The 11,186-nt window shown below is 48.2% G+C and overlaps 1 protein-coding gene across 1 annotated transcript; it reads left to right on the top strand.

Annotated features, from left to right (window-relative positions):
• The first annotated feature begins 8,662 nt into the window (after positions 1–8,662).
• Positions 8,663–9,719, top strand: LOC123094508 (uncharacterized). Its single transcript, XM_044516494.1, has 3 exons — positions 8,663–8,813; positions 8,950–9,085; positions 9,236–9,719. The coding sequence occupies exons 1-3, from the start codon at positions 8,689–8,691 to the stop codon at positions 9,470–9,472; spliced, it is 498 nt and encodes a 165-aa protein (XP_044372429.1). The 5' UTR covers positions 8,663–8,688; the 3' UTR covers positions 9,473–9,719.
• Positions 9,720–11,186: the final 1,467 nt, after the last annotated feature.

Raw genomic sequence — 11,186 nt, 5'->3', positions numbered from 1 at the left:
GACGGAGTGGCGGTGCGGCCGTCCCGCCGCACTGAGGGGGTGCAGCGATGACGCCTGCTGCTCGTTCCCTGCCAGGCCGGTGGTGGCGTTGACGGCAGGCGATGGAGAACGACGGGGAGGCCCACCGACGGGAGCCGTCTGGGCGACGTGGGCGGCGAGAGCAGCCCGACGCTCGGCACGAACTTGGTGAGCGTCAGCCATGGATGCGACGATCGATCGAACGCGGAACCGCGGAAGAAAGATTCCGGCGCACCCCTACCTTGCGTGCCAAATGTCGGATGTCGTGTTCCGGCTAAACCCTTAAGGTTTGAACTCTGGGGTGCACGGGAAGATCTTCCTCCTACCGATCCATGCCCAAACGCCTCGGTACGAATCTAGACTACACGATGAAAAACACAAGGGACACGAGGTTTATACTAGTTCGGGCCACCATTGTGGTGTAATACCCTACTCTAGTTTGTGGTGTGGTGGATTGCCTCTCGGGCTGATGATGAATAGTACAAGAGAAGAACAGCCTCGCGAGGGGTGTTCTTGTGTTGGTGTTCTGCTTGGGGAGGGTTTGATCGATTGATCATGAGATTCCCTACTCTGTGGTGGCTAGCCCTATTTATAGAGGCCCTGGTCCTCTTCCCAAATATTGAGCGGGAAGGGATCCAACAACGGCCATTTTGAAGGGGAACACATAGTACATGTTATCCTGACTAAAGTTGGTCTCCGACTGCCAAAGGCACTGGCGATGGCGCCGTCTTGGGCTCCACAGTGACCTCCGTCCTGCCGCTCTGCTGGTCTTGGTTTTGTTGCACTAAAATGGTAACCTTTGCTTGATGCCTCGGTACTCCGTGCCTGCGCTTGCCCCCTTTGCACCGAAGAGGAAACAAGGACACTGGGCAGGCTGACGCCCGCCTGGCGCCCGCCTAGCCTCGATCGTCATAGCTTGCGTCCCGAGTACCTCGCGAGGTACCACTGCCTTGATATCTCCGCCTCCTCGTGAGCCTGCCTGGTGAGGACGCTCCCGGGGAAGCCTTACATCGTCCGCCCCGCGAGGCTTGGCCCCTTGCGAGGGTCTTGAGCTTGAGTTGATGAAGATGGGCCGCATTGGTCCACTCCTCGAGCCACGCCGCAGGCCGCAGGCAGGCAAGTCTAGGGACCCCCGTTCCAAGAACGCCGACACGTGCCTCTCCTAGTGTTGACCTGTGGCTATAAAGAAGTCACATGATTGAACAATTCTGAAGACTGCCGTTTTACATTAAAAAGTTGCTTTTTTCCTTACTTGAAAGGTCACATTTGATAGTGTTGGTAGTCCCCGCGCGTGACTACCCCATAAATCTCCATTACTCGGAAATATAATGGGAACAAAAAGGGAAACCAGAAAGGGAAATAGGGAACCAACCGCGCGAACTGGTATTTTTTTTGTTTTTTCGCGCGGAAAGGGAAAATGGAAAATTTTGGTAGTTCGAGGGTCAAACTGCAAAACGCACGACACAAACCGGAAAGGGAAAACCGGGAACCAACCGCGCCACCTGGTTTTCCCTGGCGGGAGCGCTCAGCGCGCGACACTTGTCATGCGCGGAGCGCTGCCGAACCGCTCGTTACGAGCGCTCCGAAGGAGCAGTCGTTAACTAGTTGCTCCCGCGACCTATGACCGCTGCTGGAACCGTTAATGCCTTATACATTAATGCGTTGGGCCGTTAGTTGCCATCTACAACTAATATTTTCTCTCTATTCCAAAGCAAACCCAGGAAGAAATAGCGAGCCGAAGCCCGAGAGCAACTAATCAAGAAGTACTGCTTGGGAAGTCCTAGCAAGGGTCAATTTTGGTGGGCTAAGAGTGCACCACTTGGCGTGCTCTCAGCCACCGCCACATGTCGCGTGCTTGCGTTCCCTCCAGATTTTGTTTTATTTTTATTTTTTGTATGCGTTTTCAACTTTTAAATGTTTTTTCAAAAAAAATTAGCTTTTCGATTTACTAAAACCGAGTACATGATGTGCGGTTTCAGTACTACTAGGTGTGAGGAGGAGAAGGTTAGCCTTGATGAACAGGTGGTGCCTCAGAAGGACACTTTTCGATATTTATGGTCAATGCTGCAGGAGGATGGGGGTATTGATGAAGATGTGAACCATCAAATAAAAGCCGGATGGATGAAGTGGCGACAAGCTTTTGACATACTCTGTGACAGGAGAGTGCCAAAAAAGATAAAATGCAAGTTCTACAGGACGGCGGTTCGATCACAATGCTGTATGGCGGTGAGTGTTGACCGACTAAAAGATGACATGTTCAACAGTTAGGTGTGGTGGAGATGCGTATGTTGAGATGGATATGTGGCCACACGAGGAAGGATTGAGTCCGGAATGATGATATACGAGATAGAGTTGGGGTAGCACTAATTGAAGAGAAGCTTGTCCAACATTGTCTGAGATGGTTTGGGCATATTCAGCGCAGGCCTCCAGGGAGCTCCAGTGCATAGCGGACGTCTAAAGGGTGCAGAGAATATTAAGAGAGGTCGGGGTACGTAGACCGAATTTGACATGGAAGGACTCCGGTAAGAGAGACCTGAAGGATTGGAGTATCACCAAAGAACATGCTATGGACTGGGGTGCGTGAAAGCTTGCTATCCATGTGTCAGAGCCATGAGTTGATCACGAGATCTTATGGATTTCACCTCTAGCCTACCCCAACTTGTTTGGGACTAAAGACTTTGTTATTGTTGTCCGATTTTCCTTAGGTTTTGGAAAAAAATTGAGCGAAAAATGCTTTTTATCTCTTCGAGAGGCATATATTTGCTTCCGCGAGAGGCACAATCATACCCCTGGAAAAAGAAAAAAACGCGTTTTTATTTTTTTCCCTTCCGTGAGAGGCAAAAATTTACTTCTCCTAGAGGCACGGATTGGCTTCCACTAGAGGCATAGTCGTACATCTCGGAAAAGGAAGAAACACACTCTTTTTTTCTTTCCATGAGAGGCACATACTTACTTCTCGTGGAGGCACGGATTTGCTTCCGCGAGAGGCATAGTCGTGCCTCTCAAAAAAGGAAAAAAATTGCTTCCGCAAGAGGCACATTTACTTTCCCGTGGGGGTATGGATTTGTTTCCATGAGAGATACAGTCATGCCTCACGAAAAAGAAAAAAAATATGTTTTTGCATTTTTTCCACAAGAAGCACAAATTTACTTCCTGTGGAGACACAGGTTTACTTCCGCGAGAAGCACAACCTCTCAAAAAAGGAAAAATATGTTTTCTCTCTCTCTCTCAGAACGGATTTGCTTCTCGTGGGGGCACGAATTTGCTTCCGCAAGAGTCACAATAGTGCCTCTTTGAAAATAAAAAAGGTGCTCCTAGTTTGGGTTTTTCATGAAAATGGTTCGTCGAAACCATGAGATATAGTTGGAAGACCTCGAGCAACGAACCCAAGTATCCAACGGTGAAAACGGTTCGAGATTTGGATGCACGGTTTAAGAGATACAACATTTTGAACAAACTAATCTACGAAAAAAAGGGAAAACTCCAAGTTTGCGACAAGTGACGCACATGAAGTACGCCACTTGTCGCAACCTAGGAAGTTGAGAATGACCTTTGCAAAGAGTACTCCTTAACTAATGATTTCGTCGAAGCACACGATGGTGCAGGTTATTCATTAGAACAGGATGCCCTAAAATGAATGGGTGATGAATTTGAGGTAAATACTATTTGACACTTAAGGCGCAAGATACAATGTTGTGCATACGCAGTGCCCACGACCCTTTTCGGCTACGTTCTAGGCGAGCCGACCCATATCAGACTCCCTTCACCGGTTTTGGGACCTTCCAGAAGGTTATCACAAGTTTCTTGCGCTGGATTCTTTCATTTATTGGGGTTGGGTTTATATTTATATTTGTATTTATTTTTATTTTTACGCCTTACTATTTTCTTTTCCCCTTTTCCCCTAATACGTCATTTCAATTTGAAAAAAGTTCATTGTACTATCCTGAAAAAGTTGGCGGTTCAGATAACCCCGTAACCTATATTTCTGCTCCCTTCACCCCTAAACAAACTCAGGCCTTGTACAATGCTAGGTGCTTAGGGAGGTGCTTAGAGAAATAAACCGGGTTTTTTCGAAGCACTGGTGCCTATTTCTACAGGAGAGACACCTAATTAAGCGTCTACCATGTATAAAATAAGCACCGGTGCTTAAGGAAAACCTGATTTATTTCTCCAAGCATCTCCTCTAAGCATCTTGCATTGTACAAGGCCTCATAGCGGTCAAAATCAGCCCTAGGTGGTTTGCCTCTATTGGCTGCTGTTGTGGCACTCGTCAACTACAGTTTTGACCTACGGGTGGGCCTTCCTCGTCACACAGTGTTAAGATTCGCCGGACCTGGACACCTCCGCCTACCTGTCGCGCTCCTTTCTTCCCATCTCTTTTTTCTCCCCTTTCTCTAAGGCCAACTCCACCGCGCGACCCCCCGGACATCCGTTTTGTCCGGTTTATGTTTGTTTGGGTAGCGATTTGGGGTCGTGTCCGGGCCTGCCCTGGGATGCGGTGGCCGTGCGCCCAGCGCGCGGCCGCATCCATTTGCCCCATCCTGCCCGCCAGGGCCAAAAATGCCCAAATTGCATCAAAACTAGTTTCCAACCCAAATATTTGTCTAAAAATTAAAATAGTTTTACAACTCAATTGAAATTGTCTTTAATAAAATAGTTTTACAACCAAATCGAAATTGTCTTGACTGAACCTAAATTGGACCAATACATCTATTGGTTGCCAATGTGATCCCAGACGTGCTCAACCAAGTCATTTTGAAGATTCAAATGAGTGTGCCAATCACGCATCTCACGGTGAAATTGGACAAACTGTTCAAATGTGGCCGGGTCTGGGTGCAGGGGCTCAATATTTTCACCTTGATAATCAAATCCTTGGTCGAAGATACTCTGATCACGCTCGTCCTCGACGATCATGTTGTGCATAATCACACAAGCAGTCATCACCTCCCAAAGCTTCCTTTCATCCCATGACAGTGCAGGATTTCGTACGATACCCCACCAGGATTGAAGCACACCAAAAGCATGTTCCACATCCTTTCTAACACTCTCTTGCATTTGGGCAAATCTCTTTCTCTTCTCACCTTGGGGTTTTGAGATTGTCTTCATAAAACTTGACCATTGAGGATATATACCATCTGCTAGATAGTATCCCTTGTTGTACTGGTGGCCGTTGATCTCAAAGTTGACAGGTGGGGAGTGGCCTTCTGCAAGCCTTGCGAAGACTGGAGAGCGTTGTAGCACGTTGATATCATTGTGAGAACCTGCCATGTCAAAAAAAGAATGACATATCCAAAGATCTTGCGATGCCACCGCTTCTAATATGACAGTGCACCCGTTAACATGCCCCTTGTACTGGCCCTGCCAAGCAAATGGACAATTCTTCCACTCCCAATGCATACAATCTATGCTGCCAAGCATGCCTGGAAAGCCTCTAGCCGTGTTGGTCGCCAACAATCTCTCTGTATCTGCGGCAGTTGGCTGTCTCAAGTACTCTGGGACAAACACCTCGATCACGGCCTGGCAAAACTTGTACATTGACATCAGACATGTTGTCTCACTCATACGCACATACTCGTCCACCAGATCGCCTGGAATACCATCTACAAGCATGCGGATGGCCGCGGTGCATTTCTGGTAAGAGGAGAACAAATGAAGTGATGAAAGAAAAACTCGTCTCCACTGTCCATACCTTTGATGGCAAAAAGTCGAACACCTTCCGGTCGTGGTGGCGAAGAGGCCGCGATGATCACCTCGACGCAGCAGGGATGGTTGCCGGCCGGCTACTGGCCGCTCTAGAGCTCTCGTCGGAATCCGCCTTCGTCCGTCGCCGGCGGTCGTGTCCCCTCCGCCACTGGCAAGGACGGCGACGGCCAATCCTCCCCGATAGACGACCAAAACTGCGGCGAAAGCGCGGGCGTGGTGGCGGCCATGTCGAGACGTAGTTTGGTATGGACGGCGCGGGGCTGCGCGGTGAGGAGGCGGCCGGAGAATAGAGGCGGCGCCGGCGGCGGGGCGCGGCGGGGAGAGAGGGTGAAGCGTTGGGAGCGGAGGGACTGCTAGTGTCCCCGACAGGCGGGCCACGAGGGGGACAAGGGCGTGCGTCGCGGCCGTCCGCGCACGTCCGTTTTACCCCAAACTAAGCGCAAGTTTGGGCCGGGGATGGGTCGAAAACGGACGGAATCCGGACATTTGTCCGTTTGAGGCCGCGCGCTGGGCCGCCTCTTTTGTCCCTTTTACCCCAAATGAATGGGGGCGGACAGGATGGGTCGCGCGGTGGAGTTGGCCTAACTGCTATGGTCGCTGCCCCGTTGTGCAGATCAGTGCCGTCGAGACCCACTGTGGTCACCCGAGACGACAATCACCGTCGGCCTCGAGCGCCCTCTTCCTGGATCCCTCCGCCCTGCTGCAGATCCGAGTGCGTCCCCGTCGGTCGCCTACTTCGGATCCGGCGGGGACCATGCAACCGCCGTCATGCAAAGCTCCTCTGCCTCGCCAGCGCCTGCCTCATGCAGATTGTGCGCTTGTGTGGGCCACAGCCGCATCGGCCCAACTCCTCTGCAACTATCCTGCCACACCGCCCCAGTTCGCCAGATCTGCTTCGCTCTAGCGACCGCGACCCTCGTTGAGGTTGAAGATGAATACGACGATGGCGATGAAATGGATCGGCCTTCGAGGAATTGATTCGATTTAGAGGTAGAGGCCAACCTGGAGACAGCTTGGGGAAGTCTTATCCCCTCCTCGGCTGGCCTTGGACAAGCAGGAGGTAAGGGGTACGTGTGCACGTGCGGTGACCACGCATGCATACTTCTGTCCTGAGGTAGAAGATGAGAGGGGCTCTAGGTTGTGTTGGTTAATGGCCCCCACTGGTCAAATACCTCTTTGACCTCGTCCACGTCAGTAAACCACCCGAGGAAACCCATCTAAGACGCTTTTTGACCGCTATGAGATAGTTGAGGGCTAAGGGAACCGGAAAAAATTAAGGGGTAAAGCGAACCACCAAGTTTCTTCAAGGTAGTAAAATGAACTTGGTTTATTTTAAATAGATAAGTTTTAAAATTTGTGTTCTTGATATTTTTTTCTATTTCAGGATTTTTTTTTACAAATCTGTGAAAAAATTGAATTTGTGAACTTTTCTTGAGTTTGTTGACATCTTTTCATATCAGTGAACTTTCTTCAAATCCATGTACATTATTGGAATTCATGTTTTTTTTTTCCAATTGATGAACTTTTTTAATTCCATAACTTTTTCAAATTTCTGAACATTTTTTTAGAATTTGCAATCCTTTTGTGAGTCTGTGAACATTTTTAAAATTCACTGTCATTTTTCAAATATGTGGACATTTTCAAATTCATGATTTTTTGATTTTTTTTCCCGAATTTATGAAAAAATATATTGCAGCCACATTTTTTCGAGCTCCTGATTTTTTTAAAAGATTCATGGATTTTTTTGAAAATTCAGGAACTTTTTCAGAATTCAAAAACATTTTAAAATTCATGTTTTTTATTTATTTTTTAACATTTTCAGATTTCATAAACTTTTTAAAACTATAAAAAAACTAATACCCATTTTTTTGAAACTAGACGTTGTTTTTGTGGAGGAGATGAAACAAAAGAGGCGAACGAAACACGTGCAATACAACGAAGGGGAACCCGAGCAAAAAAAAAGAGCACGTGCGTCGTATACGCAAACGTGAAGAAAAGATACGTGTTGCACTAGGCCTAACAATGAAACGCGCAGGCGAGTGCTGGAGTACAATCCGACGCCTTGTGCTAATGAGGAGCTCTCTGAATTTGAAAGATGCGATTACCTTCAGATTTGGCCGTCATGTGTGGTTTACTAGCACGCCGGGCATTATTTGTACTCCGATGAACATTTTGGTTCAATAAAGTTGTTTTTCTCGTAAAAAGAATGAAGTTATTTTACCCCCTAAAATAATCTAACCCTTTCTTCAAAAAGATAATAAAAAATAAACTAACCCTGTTTTCTCAAAGCGAAAAAGGTGATTGCAAAAGTAGTACGTGGATAAGTCGCATGGTTTCATTTCAGTACATGGATCACACGACCCTAGTAGCTTTCTGGAACACACGCGTTGCGAAGCTTAAGGCAGAAGCATGGCATTTGGCATTTGCTTTTACTGCTGCTTTGCTCTCTAGGCTTTTTCACTTGCCATTGCGTGAGCACAAGCTGTCCTAGATGGCTTTCCACGCGAGAGTGAGACGCAAAGATGAGTGTCTGGCTTGTTTTGGCTGGGAGCAACTGGAGGGTGTAATGCCTTGCCCGCTCCGTCCGGCCTGTTTTTGACTGTGGCTCAAATAAAAATCAGATTAAAAGGGACAAGAATTAGATAGAGGCATTCTGGGCACAGGAACACGTCTCACAAGATGATAGGATAGGACACAAAATTTGACGGTTACCCAAGTGAAAAACAGCCGACTCGCTCTTGAATAGATGTGCATGCGTGCTCATTATAACTTTCCGTGAACCTTTTACCAAGCAGGGCAGAGTGTGGGGTTTATCGTCGCCGGCATATTCCTCCACTGTGTTGCCCACGTACGTGCCTACAAATAGTCTGAGGTGAACTCTCTCTCTCTCTCTCTCTCTCTCTCTCTCTCTCTCTCTCTCTCTCTCTCTCTCTCTCTCTCTCTCATACACATGCACGCAGGCCAAGGATGGCACTGGCGCCACGGTCACTGGCCATCACGGTGTTCACCTGCAGGTCCGTCGCCATCATTCTGCAGGTGGCGAGTCTGACCTACGTCTTGATGGCAGAAGAACTGGGCTTCTCCGTCTTCATGTATGTGTGCGCGTTGATATATACTTACTACCATATTACCATCTTTCTCACTTCTACGTAATACATGCTCCATATTAGTATATACTAGTAGCATGCATGCATACTCGAACGGACGTATTAATTTATCCTAATGCAGATTCCTCAAGCTTGTGTTGGCGGCGGAGCTGATCTTGAACTCGGCGCGGCTGCTCTACGATGGCACGCAGGCCTTCTTACACCAGCCACTGCCGGCCGAACGTTGGATGATGTCGGCGCTTGTGGCCGTAGATTTGGTACGTGCTACTACTACTTAATTATGTGCTCTTGAGCATGCATCTTCAATATTTCATTTCTGATTCAGTTGATTATACTCGAGCTGCGATGCTGCGTGATGTTCACTCTTATCGATCGATGTTCGCGCTTGTCGGCTTGTGTGCATCCAGGTCATGCTGCACGCCTTCTTCGCTGCTGGGGCGAGCTCCCTGGGGGTGGTGGACTACCTCGACAAGACCATGAGGCAGTGCGCACTGCTACCTTCCCATGCTTGCGATCGGTTCTGGGCATCGGGCATACTCACCGTGCTGGCATCGGCTTTCACCGTCCCGGTCATCATCATCATGTTCCGTCTGCATGTGATCTGGGAATGGGATCACGCCGCCGCCGCCGCCGCCCATGCATGACGTACGGATACTCCACGGCAAGGCCAAGATGACACTGGAGTGGGATCACGCCGCCGCCGGCGATCTCTGGGATTCGGAAACTAATTATATGTTTTCTTTGGCTATGGTTATGCAGAAGTAGTACATTTAATCGATCCGTAGGCCATATATTTAGCTTTGCTTTGCCTAGCTATCTTTGTGTGCGTAGCATGTACGTGTGCACTTATCTTCGTATACATGACATATACGGATCTAAAGTGAAGCAAACTATTTCAGATGAATTCCCAGTCTCTTTTTTTTTCGGGAAAGATGTATCCCGAGCTTAGTTTTCGTGAGTGTGTGCTGCTAGGCTGCCAGCTATCTTCGACGACTCTGCATATGCAATGCCAACACACAAAAATTGTGCAACTCCAAACTGTGCTCGCTATAGCTGCCTAGTCTTTCCTTATTAGGCCGAGGCATGAAAGTAATTAAAGAGCAAAGTGATCGGGACGAACGGGAGAAACCGTACCTAGGTGCTAGTATGATGTGATGCGACAGACTCAAGCTTGTGTGCTGTCAATTTTAAAGACCTTTTGGCTCGCAACTTTGAAGATGAGGTGTTAAAGGCCATGCATTGCTGTCGATCAACGGACATCGCCCCGCTAGGCGAAGACGTAGCAAGAGGGCCAACTCTAGCCCATCCCCTAAAAGGCTAAAACCTCAATTAGAGGAGTACAAATTCGTCTTTACTCCCTTAACCGAGACCTGTCCGATCTCTTAAAACCGATAGAGGAGTATAAAATTTACTCGAGCACTTATCTGCCGAGTATATCTACTCCTTTGTTCCTCTTAGGAGTAAAACTCCCCACGCCTCCTCTGCCTAGATCCGCCTCCTCAATTCCAACCGCCGACGAATCCCCCACCATTCCCGCACCCTCATTGTTGTGGTCATGGCCGGATCCCGTGACCGGCCGGTCCCCGCCACCCATCCGCAGCGTGGGCGCATCCTCGAGACGCCACCGCTGCGACGCTGTGGCCCCATCCGGAGAAATGTGTTAGTACCGTGAGAACTGGTTTGCGATCGTGACTAAGCAAGTAGAAATGTGCGGTTCATTAACTTCATATGACCAATGCTGTAAGACATGATCCATGTCATGTCACGTCCACAGTGTTGTAAACCTCTCCATTTTAATGGTGAGTTACACACGGGACATGGTTGATCAAACTTTTTTGAAAACACACATCAACCAAACCATTTGCGACTCATTGGGAGGCTTTTTGACCTCACTAATACAACCACGTTAAGACCAGACGGCAAATTCCACATTTTTTTAGACCAATGTTTGTGTTCAATGAATTTATTTATTATGGAAAATGCAAATGAAACCCGGAAGGTGAATGAATAGACTCCAAAGTTTGGGCTCTCTCCCTTATTTCATTTGCCCAATGATTTCCCATTCCCACCTTATTTTCTATTTGTCCAACTAAATTTTCCCCACCCCGCCCTCTAAGTACCTCGTTACTTATTCCAACAACCCCCGCTCATAACTTCACACTTCCCCCTCGTCTCTATTTTCTCCTCCAGATCTCGATCCTCCCAGTGGCGTAGGTTTCCTTCCCCTGCGCCGACGTATGACATGACGAAAGATGATGACCGCTTTGCCATCGTCCTGAAGGAAACGCCACCAAGTACCCCCAAGGTTTTTCGGAAAGGTAACAAATATTTCCTCCTCCTTCCGTACCCAAGGCCATC

This window comes from Triticum aestivum, chromosome 4B (genome assembly GCF_018294505.1).
Source record: "Triticum aestivum cultivar Chinese Spring chromosome 4B, IWGSC CS RefSeq v2.1, whole genome shotgun sequence".
Taxonomy (NCBI): domain Eukaryota; kingdom Viridiplantae; phylum Streptophyta; class Magnoliopsida; order Poales; family Poaceae; genus Triticum; species Triticum aestivum.
This window is presented reverse-complemented; position numbering and strand designations above follow the sequence as displayed.